This window comes from Acinonyx jubatus, chromosome D4 (assembly GCF_027475565.1).
Source record: "Acinonyx jubatus isolate Ajub_Pintada_27869175 chromosome D4, VMU_Ajub_asm_v1.0, whole genome shotgun sequence".
NCBI lineage: Eukaryota > Metazoa > Chordata > Mammalia > Carnivora > Felidae > Acinonyx > Acinonyx jubatus.
The window spans coordinates 90,617,406-90,637,054 of NC_069391.1; the positions used below are offsets into that span (position 1 = coordinate 90,617,406).

General features: G+C 45.2%; 1 protein-coding gene across 4 annotated transcripts in view; it reads right to left on the reverse strand.

Annotated features, from left to right (window-relative positions):
• The window catches only part of SPIN1 (spindlin 1), a 75,015-nt gene that overhangs the window by 37,168 nt on the left and 18,198 nt on the right, over window positions 1-19,649 (reverse strand). For all 4 annotated transcript variants that reach the window (XM_053205372.1, XM_027041223.2, XM_053205371.1 and 1 more), the window contains exon 2: window positions 1,170-1,379. In XM_053205372.1, the coding sequence (XP_053061347.1) occupies window positions 1,170-1,221 (52 nt within the window). In that variant the 5' untranslated portion in view covers window positions 1,222-1,379. The remainder of the gene's footprint in view (window positions 1-1,169; window positions 1,380-19,649) is intronic.

Genomic DNA, 19,649 nt, shown 5'->3' on the forward strand with positions numbered 1-19,649 from the left:
ATCAACAAAACACCTGACAACAACTCTCGCAATTAAAATAAAAATATTTTCTTGTAAACTCCATGATCAACAATAACAATGCTTTTCCACAGAACAGCTATAGTGTGCCGGGCACCCAACTGCGCCCCGACACACGAGCTCATTTATTCGTCCTCAGAACCTCCGCAGGTACACACCACAACACACCCCTGCTTAGGCGGTAAGAACCAGGGCTCGAGAAGACGCGACGTGCCCCTGTGTCTACGCGGCCGCGAGGGCCCGGATCTGAACAACACACCGGCAGATGGCTGACACTTCAGTCTGTCATCTCGGGCCAAAGTAATCCTACTGACAAATGCCGAACACCGGAATCCATATTATCTTCACAAATGAGAAACGAAAATAAAAGAAAAGGGGTACTTAAAAATGTGAATCCCGGTGGCTCTTCTACAAAGGAATTCCAAACACTATAGTAAATAAAAACAAGGAACAGTTCTAAATCAAACAGCAACCATTCTGTAGGTTTATTAGTTTTGCTAGCATGATTCTCAGATTCATTCATCAAAGAATCTTAAAATGTTACGACAGACTTATTTCTGGCATGGAGAAGAGCTCACTCAGGTCCTAAGCAGGACTTAACTATTTCACAGTGCACCCTGTATCATCCTGGTTTCTGGGGAGGGTAAAAATCACGCAAAGTCTAACCTTCTGTTCTACTTGCACGAACTGCGGGCCACCAAAGTAGGAAGTAATTTCCATTAAACATCTCTTTCATTTCCATCCCTTTCATTCCAATAAAGTTCTTCCAAATCAACATACAAAAGCTTTTTTCATCAAAACTGCTACAAACACCCTAAACCTCCTACTCCTCTAGTCAAACCCCTTTCACTTCTTTCTTCAAAAAGAAATGACAAATCCTCTCCTGATTACAACCCCATTAAGCGGGTATTTACGCTTCACTTGGCGAATCTGCTGGAGGTCCAACCTGCGGGAGGCGAAAGACGGCGGAGAAAAATACTAGCTTCGTCCCTGCCTTTCAAACAAGGAAGCTGTTTTTCCACACGTAGGTGTACGAAACACTGGCCGTCACGGGGCTGGAAGAACAGCCGACCCTCGGAGCCGTGCGGACGCATCCGCGCAGGTCCCCACGGTGGCACGCTGACTGGGGAACGCCGGGCCGCCCCGCCTACCTGCATCCGCTCTGGACCGCTGGCCAGGTGTCTTCCCGAATGGGGTCTTCATTCATCTGTATGTACGTGAGCAGCACAGCTGCCGGACTAGGGTGAAAATTGAAAACTCTCCGATTTGAAACTTTTCCCGGACTCTCAACGTTCCTTTCAGTCCATCATCCAAGTGCCTCTTTTACAAGTTCAGCAGAGACATGTGTGAACATAAGGACTCTGTAAAAACAGCGAAGTAATAGGTCGTTACTAGAGCATCCACACAAGCGAGCCGCCAGCTGACGTAAAATTTTAAACACGACGTCAGCTATGAAGTGCCCCGCCCAGAAGCGGCCAGCCTGATTTCCTCAGACCCGCGAGCGGAGGACACGGGGGAGGCAGCGGAGGGTGCACCTGCCCCTCACCCTACCCCGACACCCCCTTGCTGCCAGGATCAGTAAAAGGCGGACGCTAGGGCGTCAGTGACCACAGACACTGCTATGGCCCGTCTCCTCAACGGGACACAAAGACCGAGCCCATGGAGGTGGTGAGGGGGTGGCGGTCACAGGGAGGAAGGGCGCCAGGACAGCCGGAGCAGGGGCAGCACAGGAGTCAAGTTCAGGTCCGAAGCACAGCTGGGCACCAGGTCAGCAGGCCGGCCGCCGGGGCAAGAGAACAGCCAACAAGCCGGCGGTGCCCTTTAGGCCCCTCAGGCTTCCAGAAACCAGAGGAAGGGACCAGCAAATTCTGCACCCGTGCGACAGTCAAGTCATCTTAGGGAAGCAGCTTATCCTGCAAACCAAATGTGACTCCGGCGCAGGGTCAGTCTGCACAAAACTCGTGTGGGGACACGCATTCTCCAGACCACGAGAGCGTCTACTGCAAACTGCATGGACGCACAGGACTGCTTTCGGCTCTCGCGTATTCAGTCCTCACGCGCGCACAACCACAGCCCTGTGTTCACAGGTTTAACTGAAGACCACGCTGAATTCATTTTCTAGAGACAAAAATGCAACAGAATGGAATAAAATTAAAAAGCCTAATTGGTGGAGGAGAGAAGAGTCCGTTTTACTGCTAAAAATTCTTAACTAATATAAAGCTTTCTCATTATTTGAGGAAGACAGACTCAAAAATGACAGGATCTGAGAATTAATTCACTGGGGGCCCCTGCAGGCTGTGCTCACTGTGTGGGGCTCAGGAAGGACAGAGGTGGCACACACAGCGAGGACACAGCACCCGTCTCTGGACGAGGCTCTTCCCTCTAAGGTTCCGGGCTCTGCCCGCCTCGCTGCCCAAGGCTGCCCGACAAGTGGCTACCACCCGTCTCCCAGAGTCCACTCTCAGCCGCTCAGCCTTGCTCCCCGACCTCATTCAGCGCCCGCAGCACCGGCTCCCTTGGCAACTGTCACGTGACAGCCCCGCCCTGCAGGACCCCGCCCACCTCCAGGAGGCCGAATGCAGCCCACGGGGCCGAAGCCCCTGCCAGCCGGTCCTCCAGCCACCCGGGGACCCGGGGCCCACTCTCCTCTTCCGTGTTCGGCAACAAGGACTCTGCAGCTCACCCCTCAGGTCTTGGACATCATCGCTTCAAAACAGCTGCCCCTCCAGCCCCCACGCCTCCAGGGTCACAGCCCGCACCTTCTCATCACCAAGAACCACAACATCCTCAACCACCTTCGATCGTCCCCTTCCGTCACACGGACATGCCCACCCACACTTCCCGGCTGCCACCATTCCCTCCCTCCGTGGCCTCACCACCGTGCCACTGTCCACGGTCTTCCTCGGGGACTAAGTGCCCTCCTCACTACTCTGATTCCTCGGACATCCACCACGACAGCTCCTCCCCTGCCTTCCTCCGTTTCCTTACTCTTCTTGTCTTGTCACTCGCTCTCCTGGCAAACCCTGACCCAGTCCCCTCCTACGGTGCCCACATCGTAAGCCATCAGGCAAGGCCAACAAACTTACAATCTCCTACCTGGAGTGAGCATCCAACGACAGTCCCCGCCTGGGCGGGCAAGTGGCCACCTGCTAGGGAGACGCCCCCCACACACCAGAGAGGACTGCTCCCGCCACCACCGGACCCTGACTGGCGCCCCCTGCTCCCTTCTGCCCCATCTGCTCCCCCCTCACCCGATGTACCGTTTCCCAAATGGAGAGCACCGGACCCCCGCTGCTCTTCACAAGATCACTTCGAAGACCGGGGAACGCTGTACCGTGCACACATCAGCAGGTCGGAGCCCGGTGCACTACACTGGTTCCGCAACATGGGAGACCAAGCCCGCTCCTGTTCCAAGTGCGCCCTCCTCACGGGCACGTCCAAGCTTCTCCTGGTACCAGTCCCCGCTGGGGTCCCCAGGATGAGCGCCACTCCTCTAAAACGTGCAAGGCACAGCCGCGGGGTGGGGGAAGGCTACACAGGGAGCTTTCTGAACATAAGAAAGCAAGACTTTAGATCAAAGTCCTCTCCCTTTTCTGAGTTGCAGTTAATATTCCAACTGCCTAATCTTATCCAGAAACAGAGAGCCCAAGCAAGAGAGGCACACTCTTGAGCTCTCACTCACACACTGTGCTGTCCCCACACTCACCGTATGATGCTTCAAAAAACTTTCCTAAAACAAAATCTCACTCTTGACTGGAAAGGGCAAAACTTACTGGGAAAAAAAAAAAAAAAACTTTTAAACATACCACCTTTACCTTATTATGTTACTCTAACGTAATTAATTTAGTAAAGAAGACAAATTGCAGAAAAACTTTTTTTAAAAAACTTTACCTGCTGAGACAGGAAAATCTCATTATTTCTAGGAGACTGGGAATTATCAAAGTTTCTTGCAAGTATTTACAGAAAATTCTGTCAAAAGACAGAGAAAAGGCGGTGCTAGGTTTGGAGAGGCCTGGCAGATGTTGGCACTGCGGGGTGAAGACCGGCGGGGAAGGACATCCCTGCAGGGGCCACGCAAACAGGCACACCTCCCAGCCTCCAGACCAATCTCCAGTTTACAGTAAACAGGTGACCCGGGAGCCACACTCAAGTGCCCGCAAGACAAGCAGGCCAGACCCTCCGAAACGTCCATGGACTCTTCCAGCCAGAGATGTGAACCCCGAGGACACGGTCTGGACGGGAAAGCTGTACAGGACACTTAGGGCAAGTGGAGAAATGTAAACAGGACTCTTAGGGCACGGTGGAGGACACCGTGGGAGCACACACCAGTGACACTGCGGACGCACTCGAGCACAATCACCCTCAGGAAATGCGTGCTGAGATTTTTGGAGGCAGACAGCTATAATATCCGCAAGGGAATTACAAATACTTCAGGAAAAGAAAATGAAATATACATAGGATAAAGTAAAAACAGCAAACTACAAATTTCTGAATCTGACAGGCATGCTAATGTTACTCTTTGAACTTTTATTTAATTTGAAAATTTTCTTAGTAAGAAGTTGGGGAAGACAAAATCCTGGATTTTCTTTTGCCAAATCCATCTCTACTAAATACAGCCAACTCTCCAGTCTGGCAATTTTGCTAAACAATCTTTAAAATGTGCCATTAGGGGGCAACTGGGTGACTTAGTTAAGCGTCAGCTCAGGTCATGATCTCACAGCCTGTGAGTTCGAGCCCCACGTCGGGCTCTTTGCTGACAGCTCAGAGCCTGGAGACTGCTTCGGATTCTGTGTCAACCTCTCTCTCTGCTCCTACCCGCTCGCACTCTGTGTCTCTCTCTTAACAATAAACATTAAAAAAAAATTTTTGTTAATAAATAAAATGTGCCATTAATTAGGTTTGAAACTCAAAATTCTCCTTCTGTAATAATCATAAAGGGTACCACACAATTCTCACAAACGGTTTCACAGAAAAATAAATGTCCCAGGATACACACCGCGGATAACACCCTGCTGTGCGTGCACCTGCCCAGATGCCTCACAACCCCAAAGAGGCACACACAGTGACCACACTACTCTAGAAACTTAAAAACTGCAGCATGAAGTTAAAGTAGCTTGGCTCACGGTCATTCAGACTGCAAGGGACGCTGCTAAGATAAACCTCCTACTTTAACAATAAACATATAGACTGTTTCCATAAAGGAAAAGAAAACACCACAAAAATCAACGACACTATATCCTATTTCCAAACAGGGTAAGAAATGACTGTTTCAACATTTCAGGTATAGTTAATAATAAACATATAATAGAAATTAAGTTATCAAACTATTTGCTGCCAGCTGCTACCACCCAACAGTGCTATTTATAAAAAAAGAAATACATCTCCAAAACTAAGCAAAGATGTTAGGTCCCAACACCTGGACCACTACTGGAAAAGCAAACGGGAGCACTAGTGGCCAAAATACAGCGGTCTTAAAGAGGTTGTTACAAATGGTTCAACACAGACAGGAGGAGTGTGTATTACCACAAATATTTATGTGAAAAATGATATACCACTAAATTCTGAAGAGTCTAAATATTAAAGGAGAAATTATTTTCAAAACAAAAAATAAGATAAAAATAGAAAGGGAGACAAACCATAAGAGACTCTTAAAGAGAACAAACAGGGTTGCTGTCAGGGTGTTGGGTGGGGGGATGGGCTAAAGAGGTGAGGGGCATTAAGGGGGACACTGGTTGGGATGAACACTTTTATGTAAGTGATGAATCACTAAACACTATTCCTGAAAAAAGAAATGAAGTAATTGTCTTAGTTACAATATAGTTACAAGGAAAAACATTCCTATTGTAAGAAGCGACACGACGTCTGCAATTTACTGCAAGCTCTCAAATGGCTCCACAAAAAATGTTAGTGCAGCAACACAGCGAATGGGCCTCAAAGAAGGGTGTGCATACGACATAACGCAGCTACAGTTTCAACTCTTCTGTGTCTAGAAAATTTCATTTAAAAAGTCTGGGGAAAAGAACAGTAGAGGGAAGCGAAAAGCCAAGTTTGGAACTGGTGACAACACAGGTTTACTGTACGTGCTCAAAGGTCTGTAACTTACTTTCTAAAATGTGACTTTTAAAAACAGATTAATGTTCAACCTCGGTCAAGTTTACTATATGCCCAGAAATTTTCGCAATAGAATGTTAAGAGAGAAAAAGGACCAGCAGTTTTAGTTTTAGACTTTGTAAATATGGAAAGAAACCCAGTGGGGTACAACTCAGAACCTTCCTAGGTTGACTGGAAATCTACTTCCTAGAATTTACTAGATAGTCCAATGCATGGCACTAAACAACATTACAGAGGCCTCTAGTGCAGGCTGTCTGTCCCCCTGACTCAAACCTCAAGATTAAAATAGAAGGCTCAAAGTGAATAAAGCCACCGTGAATCACCCAACGTTTGGCTAGAACACTGAGGGATATCTGAAGGCCTCCAGAGCCCCAAACTCTCACATTTCAATATAGGCAAAATGAATGGGCTAAATCACTACACACCCAAACACCACATTCCAATCCGGGGACCTCTGAAGCACAGACAAATGCACAGGTGTCATGAATCTGGACGGGGGAAATGTCGGTCTTCACTTTGCTAACCTTCACCTGAAAGCACCTCAGTCCACCCTGAATGCGTGTGACGAACACAGTGTGACCAGAACCCAGGACTTCCTCAGCAGGACGCCGTCTGTCCATCCCGCTGCACGTGCTGCAGATCTCAAAGTAGCTTGTAAGCTCATCAACACTTTAAATTATGCCACATGGCTGCCGTAGACCAGACCAGACTGGACCAGACCAGAGCAGACTGGCTGCCGGGTCAGCGCTCCTCCAACTGTGAAAACAGAACCAGTAACACTGCAAGACAAGGAGCCAAGCCAGCCCTGGTCCGAATTCCAGGGAGGCTTCCTCTGAATCCCTGGAGCTTCTCAGGGCGCCTAGGGGGCTCAGTCGGTTGAGCGTCTGACTCTTGGTTTCAGCTCAAGTCATGATCTCACGGTTTGTGGGAATGAGCCTTTGTCAGGCTCTGTGCTGACAGTGCAGAGCCTGTTGGGAATTCTCTTTCTCTCTCTCTCTTGCTCTCTCTCTCGCTCTCGCTCTCTCATCCATTCCCCTGCTCAAGCACTTGCACACGCTATTGCTCTCTTTCTCTAAAACAAACATACAGTTAAATCCTTGAAGCTTCTGCAGTCTCTGTGATTCATGGTGACCCCTTGATCACTCATGCAAACAAGGTGACTGAGAATGGGTTTGGTCACACCAGAAAGACCAACCATGTCACTACAGGACTGAGCTCCGATCCCATGATGGCAGCCCAACTCCAGGGACAGAGGCTAGGTGTCGAATTCAACCTGATGGCCAACGATCCGTCAACCATGCTTACATAAAGGAACCCCAATAAAACTCAGGATGCAGAGCTGGACTCCCTGGTCAGCGGTGCTCCAACCCCGTGAACAGTTACACAACCAGTGGCAAAGTAGGCGATGCTCCTGACTCCACCCAAGAGAACTCCAAGCTGCCCATTCAGACCCTCCCAGACCTCACCCTGTGGGTTTCTAGTTAAGGCTGGTCCCGATTTGGATCTAAGAGAACTGTAATCAGGAGTAGAGGCACACCTTGGGAGATCCTGCAAATTCCGTCCAGACAACCAGAAGTCAAAGAACTCTTTTGTTCCCCAGCGCATAAAAATGCTACGTTCACACTATACTGTAGTCCACTAAGTACACAACAGCATTATATCTAAAAAACAATACCTCCGCTTAAAGTTTATTGCCAAAAATCGGCTAACCATCATCTGAGCTTTCAGCAAGTCAGAATCACTGAACACAGATCACCATAACAAACACAAAGAAAAACTCTGAAATACTGCAAGAATCACCAAAAGAGGACACAGAGACAAGAAGTGAGCAAATATGGCGGTGCTCACTCAGCAGAGCCGCCACAAGCCCTCGATTTGTAAGAACGCAGTATCTGCCCGACACGAGGAAGGGGCGGACACTCAGGGAGACGAAGGACCTCGATTTGTAAGAACGCAGTATCTGCCCGACACGAGGAAGGGACACTCCGTGAGAAGAAGGATGCCTGCACGGCGCTCGCCTGAATTCTTCAAGATGTTGCAGTGACTCACCAAAGCGGGCAGTGGGAACCCCCAAATTTGTACCTGGCTGGTCAGAGCCACAGGGGGCTGGGGGCTGCAGCGAGGGCAGCGCCTCGCCTGTGCCGTCTGACCTCACCTGCGCAGCTGCTGCGCCAGGCTGTGCTGCAGGGACACACAGGTCTACACTGCTCTCCGATGATCTGCTGATCGATACATGAAGGAAGACATGTCAAAGACCACCTTCAAATGTTTTTTGAAGAGCATCAAAAGCCATCATTCAAGTATCCTAAAATAAAAAATTTTACCTGACTGTTAAATTTGTTTTCATAGTTTTATAACCATTTAAATATCACTGATTTCTACTGCGATACCCTTTACTTTATTTACCGTATTCAGAAATGCTACCAGAAGGTATCCACAGGCTGCAGCAGACTGCCAACAGGCCCACAGCACAACCACCCCTGTATAAACCATGGGCATGGGGCACCTCTGAATCCCTTAAAGGCCATGCGCAGGTAGTGTAGAGAGAATGAACAGGGCCTGGTGGGGAGGGACTAGTCACCGAGAACATTCTCCTGAAAGCTAGATACCCCAACGAGAATGATGAGGAACCAGGGCCGCTTCCAGGTCAGGTGTAGGAAGTCTACGAGAAGCCTGGAACATGTGGACACACCAGAAGCCAGGAAGTGGTCACTGGAGGGGCGCCCAAGAGACAGGGTTCTCTTCCGCTGTTTTCTTAACTTCTGTGTATGGCTCAAGATTTCCATGACAACAGCCTGAACACACACACACACACACACGGAGCCCATGTTCAAAAACGTAAAGGACTGGACAGCAGCACGCAGAAACAGGGTCCAGGGGGGGAAACCCCACATCCGGACAGCCTGGGTCCCTGAGAGCAACTGTGGAGTGTCGAGGGGCAGCTGTAAGGCTGACAGCTTTGCCAGGCAAGGAGCCGAAGACCAGAGCCCGAGGGCTACCGTGGACCAGCAAGGGGAGGGGGGGCCGGGAGCCAGGATCATGAACCGCTCGCAGGAACTGGGGGATGGCAGGACTCCAGGCTGAGAAGTGCCATCTGACTGGAACATCTACGCTCCTAAAACTGAGCTGAGGGGAGCCCAGACTGCCCACCCCCTCAGATGCCTGGCAGAAGCGAGCATAAATCTCCCCTAGAACACCGGTCCAGACTCCACACTATTCCCAACAACCCCGAAGGTACTGCATGTGCACGCACGCGCACGCACACATATAAACTAGCCCGCAAGGAGACAAAAACTGGCAGAAACAACAAATAAAGAAAAAAGCAGACCCACAGAGCTGCCAGGTATTTGGAGTTGCAAAATCAGACTTTAAATTTTTAATGTTTGTTTATTTTTGAGAGAGAGACAGAGACAGAGAGAGCACGAGAAGGGGAGGGGGACAGAAGAGAGGGAGACACAAAATCCGAAGCAGGCTCCAGGCCCTGAGCTGCCAGACAGAGCCCGACGCGGGGCTCAAACCCACGGTCCGCAAGATCATGACCTGAGCCGAAGTCGGACACTTAACCGGCTGAGCCATCCAGGCACCCCGCAAAAATCATACTTGAAAGTAAGCTGGGGGAAGGGTACAGAAATCAATGTAATTACTAAATGGAAACTAAAACAGCTGTCAGCATTATGTATGCTCTGAAGGATAAGACCTAACAGAAAAACTGGCAGAAAACCACTGTAAAATCAAGGACAGACAGCAAAGCGCCTTGGAGGTTCCCGGAGCAGAGAGAACCAGTTAGTCATGCAGGCAAAATTTAGTTTAGATTATTTTGCAAGACAGACTGGACCTGGGTCATTTCTTAATTGTGTCTCTGGAAATCAAAAGCAAAACGTGAACCACTGACCAATTCGCTATCACTTAATAACATTCTATCACCAGAGAAGCATCTCTGTAATACGCCCCGTAAGCCTCACTCCATGTTCTGGCCTGAGTCTCCCAGTTTGGAAACTGCGGTTTCGGTGTGTGCACGATAAACTTCTACTTGCTACTGCTATGACCACTGGTCGTCCTCAGCTAGTTTGAGCTTTTGACATTTCAGGTGTCGGGAGCGGAAGGCAAAGAATGCTCCCAGGGACTCAAGCCAGACAGCAAAGAGGTGCTGGTGCCCTTGGAGCCCATGGAGTTCCCTGCTTCCTCCCTAGAATTTTAAGTCTCTCCGGCTTCTGAGTTCTCCAACCGACCTATGAACAGTTGCTTTCTGCCTCTGCCCTGCTTCCTGGTTTCTACTGCCCTTTGTTGAAACTTTAAGTCACCCATTCTGTTCAGAGGGGGAAACACGTGACTCCCAGAGATTTGGAACAGCTGTTGGAAACTCGGGCCCCTCACAGGACATCTCAGGAACGCCAAAGGCAAATAGGTCCCACCTGGCCCGTGGACCAGGCTCTTCTGCCTTTCTTGAAAAACAGGTGAACTTTCGGGTAATCTGGAATTTAACAACCACTGCAGGGAAACTGCTTCAAGGAAGTCCACCTTAAGGGGCACCCTTAGAGGCCGGTGGATGCCCAAGCTTCTGGGAGACAATGGAGTGCTATTGGACTGGTAGGCAGAAGCTCCTAAAACACAATGTGACTTCCGTAACTGTTCTAAAAGGGCCTTTACTGCACACAAATAAAAAGTCTTTAGTAAACTCTTTGGCCATCTGAGCAAGTAACCTGAACTTAGTCCAGCTGCCAAAAACACAATCTGGGTCCAACTATTCTTTTCACTTTTATATCTGAGACATGACTAAAATCTTTCAAAACCAAAGCCGTAACATCTGTTTGTGCCTATCTGCACGTTTACCGATGCCTATGTGCACGACACAGAGGTGATATATTTCTACCTCTGAAAGGTATTGCCAGATTATGAAGTAATCTGTGACTTCCTGTTTCTCAAACTGCGGTCACAGATCCTTGGTGTGATTAACATTTATTTAAACAGAGAATATACACATTATTGTAGCTACCTATACACATAAATGGACAAAGATATATTCAATTTATCTATAACTTACAAGCAGGTTATGAATTCACTTATCCATGGATAAAAAAGTTTTTCAGAAAGGAAAGAGTTTTGGGGTGCCTGCGTGGCTCAGTCGGTTGAGTCTGAAATCAAGCCAACTCTTGATTTCGGCTTAGGTCATGATCTCATGGTTTGTGGGCTCAAGCCCTGTGTTGGGCCTACTCGGATTCTCTCTTTCCACCCCTCTCTCAAAATAAACATTAAAAAAAAAATTGTAAGCATGCAGGCATGCCATACACTGAAAAAAGGAAATACATGTCAGTTTACTAAGCTTTTATTTTAGTTATTTATAGGAGCGTATATATACATGCTCCATATATGCATGCTGAGCCAAACATGGTATTTTTTGCTGTGGAATGATCCAGTATATTTGAAAGCCACTGTTCTCAAACCACAGTACACTGAGCCACAAAAAGGTCTGTACAGCCAGCTGGAAAGATCAGTACAAGAGCCACTCTTTCAGTCCTGTACACACATAGTGATAACCCCCCAAGAAGAGCCAGGCTGCAATCACGCTCCGATAGGCTCATACTTTCTTGCCTTGTGTTTCCAGATTTGCAGCCAGGCAACAATCTTTATGTAAAAGAACATCTCTTATTTTTTTTCTTTTAATGTTTCTTTCTTTTTGAGAGAGGGACAGAGCGTGGGCCGGGGAAGGGCAGAGAGAACGGGAGACACAGAATCTGAAGCAGGCTGCAGGCTCTGAGCTATCAGCACAGAGCCCAACGCAGGGCTCTAACTCATGAACCATAAGATCATGACCTGAGCTGAAGTCAGATGCTTAACCAACTGAGCCAATGAAGCACCCCTCCTATTTCTTATTATTACAATTCATCCTTCAACACTGGGGTTGGGAAACTGAATTCCAGCAACATCGAAAATCCACATATAACTTTTGACTCCCCAAAAACTTAACTACTAATAGCTACTGTTGACTGGAAGCCTTACCAGTAACATAGAGTCAGTTAACACATTTTATACATTACCTACATCATATACTATATTCTTACAATAAAGTAAGCTAAAGAAAATGTCATTAGAAGTCATGAGAGGGGCGCCTGAGTGGCTCCGTCGGTTGAGCGTCCGACTTCAGCTCAGGCCATGATCTCTCAGTTCGTGAGTTCGAGCCCCGCGTCAGGCTCTTGCTGACAGCTCAGAGCCTGGAGCCTGCTTCAGATTCTGTGTCTCCCTCTCTCTGCCCCTTCCCTGCTCGTGCTCTCTCTGTCTCAAAGATGAATAAATGTTAAAAAAAAAATTTTTTTTTAAAGTCATGAGAAAAAAACATGTTCACGGTACAGTACTGTAATTATTGGAAAACATCTGCGTATAAGAGGACCCAAACAGTTCACGCTTGTTGTTCGAGGGCCAACTGAATTGTGAAGTCTGTGAATTCTGGCAACAGCTCCCCAGATATTTACAGCTCTGCTATCCCCTTTCAAATCTTCACTCAGCAATGATGAGGGACCTTGTGGCCCCTACCTGTCCTGTCACTACCGCTCGGGCAGAGAGCAGTGTCAGGAGAAATCCAGACACAATCTCATTGCCATTTCCAAAAAACAGCTGATCCATTTCAAGCCTATCATGTACAAGGAATTTGTACTCATTCAATGTAATATATAAACACTTTTGTTATCTTCTAAGAATAAACCTGTAATCTGTAACAACTGCCCTGCAAGTTTCTTTTCTAGAGAAGAGTCCTAAATTTAGGAAACTACGAACATCTTGAATAAAGTTGCAACTGTCAGCAAAAATTACGTATGTATGTATGTATACAATTTTCTTTCATCATGATAAGTGTGCCCTTTAATCTCCATCCCGTCCATTCCTCCCCTCTGGTAACCACCGGTTTGTTCTCCATACTTAAGAGTCCTGTTTCTTGGTTTGTGTCTTTTTTCCCCTTTGCTCATTTGCTTTGTTTCTTAAATTCCACATAGGAGTGAAATCACATATGTTTTTCTCTAATTTGTTTCACTTGAAATAATACTCTGTACCTCTTTACCCATGTTGTTCAAATGGCAAGATTTGCTTCTTTTCGGTGACTGAGTAATATTCCATTGCGTATCTCTACCACATCTTCCTCAATTTCTCAGCCGACGGACGTTTGCACTGCTTCCAGTTTGGCTATTGTTGGAAATGCTGCTATAAACGTCAGGGGCACGCACCCCTTCAAATTAGTGTTTTCATACTTTTTGGGTAAATACCCAGTAGTGGAATTACTGGGTTATGTGGTAATTCCATTTTTAACTTTTTGAGGAACCTCCGTAATGTTTTGCACAGGGACTGCAGCAGTTTGTGCTCCCACCAACAGCACAAACTGTTGGAGTTCCTTTTTCTGCACGTTCTAACACTTGTTGTTTCCTGTGCTTTTTATTTTACCCTGTGCTTTTTATTTCTGACAGGTATGAGGTGATACCTCATCGTGGTTTTGATTTGTATTTCCCTAACGATGAGCGAGGTTGAGCATCTTTTCATGTGTCTGTTGAATATCTGGATGTCTTTTTTGGAGAACTGTCTGTTCATGTTCTCTGCCCAAATATTTTTTTAACATTTATTTTTGAGAGACAGAGCACGAGCAGGGGAGGGGCAGAGAGAGAGGGAAACACAGAATCCAAAGCAGGCTCGAGGCTCCAAGTCATCAGAAAAGAGCCCGACAGAGTGCAGGGCTCGAACCCACGAACCCTGAGATCGTGATCTGAGCCAAAGTTAGATGCTTAGCTGACTTAGCCACCCAAGCTCTTCTGCCCAATTTTTAATTGTATTATTTGGTTTCTGGGTATTGAGCTGTATCAGTTCTTTATATATTTTAGATACTAATCCTTACCAGATGTCATTTGCAAAAATTTTTTCCCATTCCATAGGTTGCCTTTTAGTTTTGTTGTTTCCTTCACTGTGCAGAAACTTTTTACCTTGATGTAGTCCCAAAAGTTTATTTTTGATTTTGTTTGCCTTCCCTCTAGAAACATATCTAGAAAAACATTGCTATGGCTAATGTCAGAAAACTTACTGTTTCTTCTTCTAGGATTTTGATGGTTTCGGTGTCACATTTAGGTCCCTAATGCACTGAGTTTATTTTTGTATATGTTGTACAGAAGTGGTCCAGTTTCATTCTTCTGCATGTTGCTGTCTGGATTTCCCAACACTATTTGTTGAAGAGAGTGTCTTCTTCCCATTGGATATTTTCTCCTGGTTTGTCAAAAATTAACTGACCATGTAATTGTGGGTTTATTTCTGGGTTTTCTGTTCTGTTCCCCTAATCTATGTATCTGTTTCTATGCCAATACCATACTGATTTAATGACTATCACTTTGTAATATAACTTGAAACCTGGAATTGTGGTATCTCCAGATTTGTTTACCTTTTTCAAGACTGCTTTGGCTATTTGAAGTCTTCTGTGGTTTGTCACAAATTTTAGACTGTTCTGGTTCTGTGAAAAATTCTATTGGTGCCTTGACAGAAACTGCACTAAATGTGTAGATAGCTTATGGGTAGGATGGACATTTTAACAATTTTGTTCTTTCAACTCATGAGCATGGAACCTTTCCATTTCTCTTTGCATTATCTTCCGTTTCTCTCATTAGTGTTTTACAGTTTTCAGAATACAAGTGTTTCACCTCTTTGGTTACGTCTATTCCTAGATACTTTATTTTTCTTGGTGCAGTTGTGAATGAGACTGTTTTCTTAGCTACCCTTTCCAATGTTTCATTATTGGTGTACAGGAATACAACAGATTTCTGTACACTGCTTTTATATCCTGAAACTTTACTGAATTCGTTTATCAAATGTAGTACTTTTCAGTGGAGTCTTAGGAATAGTATCATGTCACTTACAAATAGTGAGAGGTTTACTTCTTCCTCACCAATTTGGATGTCTTTTTATTTTTGTCTGATTGCTGTGCCAAGGACTTCCAACACTATGTTGAATAAAAGTGGTGAGAATGGACACCCTTGTTTTGTTCCTTACCGTAGGGGAAAGGCTCTCAATTTTCCCCACTGAGGATATTAGCTGTGGGTTTCTCATATATGGTCTTTGTTATGTTGAAGTTATGTTCTCTCTAGACCTACTTTGTTGAGGGATTTTATGATGAATGGATGTTATACTTTGTCAAATGATTTTTCTGCATCCCACTGAAACGATCACACGACTTTTGTTCTTTCTCTTGATAATGTGATGTTTCACAGTGATTCTGTCGCAAATATCAAACCACCCTTGCATGTCGGTAGTAAATCCCACTTGATCATGGTGAATGATTCTTTTAATGTATTGCTAGATTCAGTTTGCTAATATTCCGTTGAGAACTTTTGCATCTGTATTAATGAGATATTAGCCTGTAGTTCTCTTTTTTCCTGGTGTCTTTATCTGGTTTTGGCATCAGGGTGATACTGGCTACATAGAATGAATTTGGAGGTTATCCTTCCCCTCATATTTTTTGCAACAGCTTGAGAAGAATAGATAGTAACTCTTCTTTAAAAGCGGTAGAATGCACCTGTGAAGCCATCTGGTCTTGGACTTTTTTAGGGGGGAATTTTTTGGTTACCAATTGAATCTCCTTGCTGGTAATCAGTCTGTCCAAATTTTCTATTTCTTCCTGCTTTAGTATTGGTAGATTATGTTTCTAGAAATTTTTACTCATTTCTTCTAAATTGTCCAATTTCTTGGCATATATATTTTCACAATGTTCTGTTAAAATGGTTTGTATTTCTGTGGTGTTGACTGCTATTTCTCCTTTCTCATTGATTTTGTTTACCTGGGTCCTTTTTTTCTTTACTAATGAGCCTTGCTAGAGGTTTATCAATTTTGTTGATCTTTCCAAACAACCAGCTCCTGGTTTCACTGATCTGTTCTACTGTTTTTTTAGTTTCTACATCATTTATTTCTGCTCCAATCTTTATTGTCTTTCATTAGCTGCGTTTCCATTTTGTTTGTTTTTTCTAGCTCCTTTAGGTGTAAGGTTAGGTTGACATTTTTCTTGCTTCTTGAGATACTCCTGTATTTCTATAAACTTCCCTCTCAGAACCACTTTTGTTGGATCCAAAGATTCTGGACCATTGTGTTTTCACTTCCATTTCTTTCCATGTAATTTTTTATTTTTATTTTTCAGTTGACCCATTGTTTAGTAGCATCTTGCGTTACCTCCATTTATTTGTGCTCTTTCCATATTTCTTCTTGTGGTTACTTGCTACTTTCATAGCATTGTGGTCAGAAACAAATGCATGGTATGACTTCGACTTTTTTTAATTCGTTGATATTTGTTTTGTGGCCTAATATGTGATCTATTCTGAAGAATGTTCCAAATGCACTTGAAAGGAATGTGTATTGTGCTGTTTTAGGAGGTAATGTTCTAAATGTGTCTGTTAAATCCATCTGGCCCAGTGTGTCATTCAAAGCTACTATTTCCTTGTTGATTTTGTTTCAATGACCTGTCCATTGATGTAAGTAGGTGTTAAAGTCCCCTACTACTATTGTATTATTATCGGTAACTTCCTTTATATTTGTTATTAACTTTTATGTATTTGGGTGCTCCTGCACTGGGTGCATATAGTTGTTCTATCCTCTTGTTGGGTTGTCCGTTTTATTATTATATAGTGTCCCTCTTTGTCTCTTATAACAGTCTTTGTCTTAAACATCTACTTTGTCTGATATGAGATTGCTACCCCAGTTTTCTTCTGACATCCATTTGCGTGATAAGTTTCTCCATCCCATCACATTCAATTTTCAGGTGTTTTTACGTCTGAAAGGAGTCTCTTGTAGGCAGCCTACGGATGGGTCTTGGTTTTTTAATCCACTCTATCACCTTATGTCATTTGATTGGAACGTTTAGTCCGTTTACATTCAAAGAAATTATTGATACATATTTGTTGCCATTTTCTTGCTTATTTTATGGTTACTTCTATAGATTTTCTCTGATCCATTCTTCTCTTGCTCTCTGTCATGGTTTGTTGGCTTTCTTTAGTGATACACTTGGATTCCTACCTCTTTAGTCTTTGCGTATCTATTACTGGGTATTGAATGTAGTTACCATTAGGCTTGTGTATATCCTCTGCATGTAGCAGTCTTTACTGATGGTCACTTAGGTTTAAACCCATTCTTTACTGCTCTCCCATCTTAAGTATACAGTGTCATATTTTACATCATTATATGAATCCTTTGGTTTTTACAGAAATATTCATTTTTACTGTTTGGGGGTTTTTATTACTTTTCATGCTCTCCCTTATCTTTCCTTTCCACTCAGAGTCCCCTTTACTATTTCTTACAGGACTGGCTACTGAGCCCGTCATGAACTCTTAAGCTTTTGCCTGAGAAACTTCTTAGCTCTCCTCCTATTCTGAATGATGATCCTGCTGGATACAGTATTGTTGGCTACAGAAGTTTCCCTTTCAGCACTCTGAATACGTCATACCACTCCCTTCTGGCCTAAGTTTCTGCTAGAAAAAAATCTGCTCACAGCCTTCTGCTGTTTCCATGCATACAATGGTCTTCTTTTAGTGCTTTTTTTTGAGGGAGCATGCATGCAGGGGCCAGGAGGACAGAGAGAGGGGAGAGAATCCCAAGCAGTCTCCACGCTGTCAGCAGGGAGCCCAACACAGGGCTCAAACTCACAATGAGGTGAGCTGAGCTAAAATCAAGAGTTGGGTGCTTATAACTGAGCCACCCAGGCGCCCCTTAATTTTTTTTCTCTACTGTTTTTTGCCATTTTAATTACTGTAATTGTGTCTTGGTGTGCATCACTCTTGGTTGAATTTTTCTGTGGGATCTCTGTGCCTCCTAAATCTGGGTATGTTTCCTTCCCCAGACTCAGGAAATTTTCATTTATTAGTTCTTCAAAATATATTTTCTGCTCCCTTTTCTCTTGTTCTTCTTCTTCTTCTCAGATCCCTATAATGCACATGATATTATTCTTGATGGAGTCAGAGTTCCCTAAGACTATTCTCAAGTTGCATAATTTTCTGTTCTCCTTGGCTCAGCTTCATTACTTTCCATTACTCTGTGTTCCAGATCATTAATTTGTTCCCCCCACTTCATCTCACCTATTTACTCCCCAGTGCATTTTTATTTTTATTGTGTTCTTGGTCTTTTTTTTTTTTTTAATCTCTGCATTAAGGATATCACTGAAGTCCTCTACTCTTTCCTCGAGTCCAGTGAATATCACTATTATCATTACTGTGAACTCCCACCAAGCATCACTTCTTGTTTCACTTGGGTCTTTTGCTGTGGTTTGGTCCTTTCCTTCATTTAGGAGGTATTTCTCTGTCTTCTCATTTTGCCTGACTTTCTATGTCTGTTTCTGTGTTAGGAGAATCAGTTACTTCTCTTTCTCTTTTCAGTAACAGCCTTATGAAGAAATCCTATTGTGCCCTGAAGTACAGGGTCCCCTGCTCCCCAGGGCCTGCAGCTTGGGGGAATGTCTCCTGTGTTACGTGTGCCCTGCTGCGATGTCTTGGCCACTTCTTCCTTCAGTCCAGTTGTCTGCAGAGGCTCTCTGCCTATTTGCCGATTGTGAGTAGTCTGGTGCCCCTATTGTGAGCAGGGGTGGTCCACTTGGGAAATGAGATGTGAACCTGAACTAAGGTCCCATGAAATGTGCGGGTCAGGAGTTGACCAGGTTTGTGTTGGTCTTCTAGGGGAAGAGCCCACAGCACTGGGACTAAGGGGAGCACGACTGGGAAGGACGGATTTGCCAAAACATGGTGGAGGGTGGGGAGAGGTGTTGGTACAAGCAACTTAGGTTGTTGATTCCCACGGGTGGCCATTTTTTATTCTGGGGGGCAGGGGAGAGAAAGCATGCCTGTCAGCTCCTTTGTCCCCAGGGAGGTCTCCCTGTGATCCCTGTCTCCCCAGGCCACACTCTTGAGTTGAGCAAACCATTCTCCCTCCCGGCTGCCACCACTGTTTTTCCATCTACTGTTTCCACACTGCACCTGCTCGGGCTGCTGGTCATGCTACCTCTTTTAGGAGGGGGATTCTGCTTCCTAACACCTCCCAGGCTCTCCCAAGCCTACTGAAATCCCGGGCCTTAAGTCCTACTGATTGTAAGAACTTAGGAAATTTGGCCCCTCTCGCTTTCAAAAGCAAATATTACTGGGATTCGTCCTCCCTGTTTCTGGGCAACCTGGTTTCTGCCCTCCTCCTTGCAGCCAGCTCCCTACCCACCACAGCGTCCGTTTTGCTCCCGACTGCATCTTCACTGTCCCTACCTTCTTTGACGTGGCACGTTCACGACCTTTAGTCATGGAGTCTGTTTTGCCAATCTGCACGCTGATTTCTGGGCTATTTAGGTTATTGTGAGTGTTACCTCGTTGTATCCATGTGAAGGAGCTCCAGATCCTCCTACTCTGCCGTTTTCCCAGCCAACTACCAAAAAGGTATTATTTTACACACATTTGTACCACTAGAAATAATAAGGATGAAAAAAAAGTGACTCTACAAAAAGATGGATGACTTCAGTTAAAGAAAAAAGATACGAGGAATGGAGA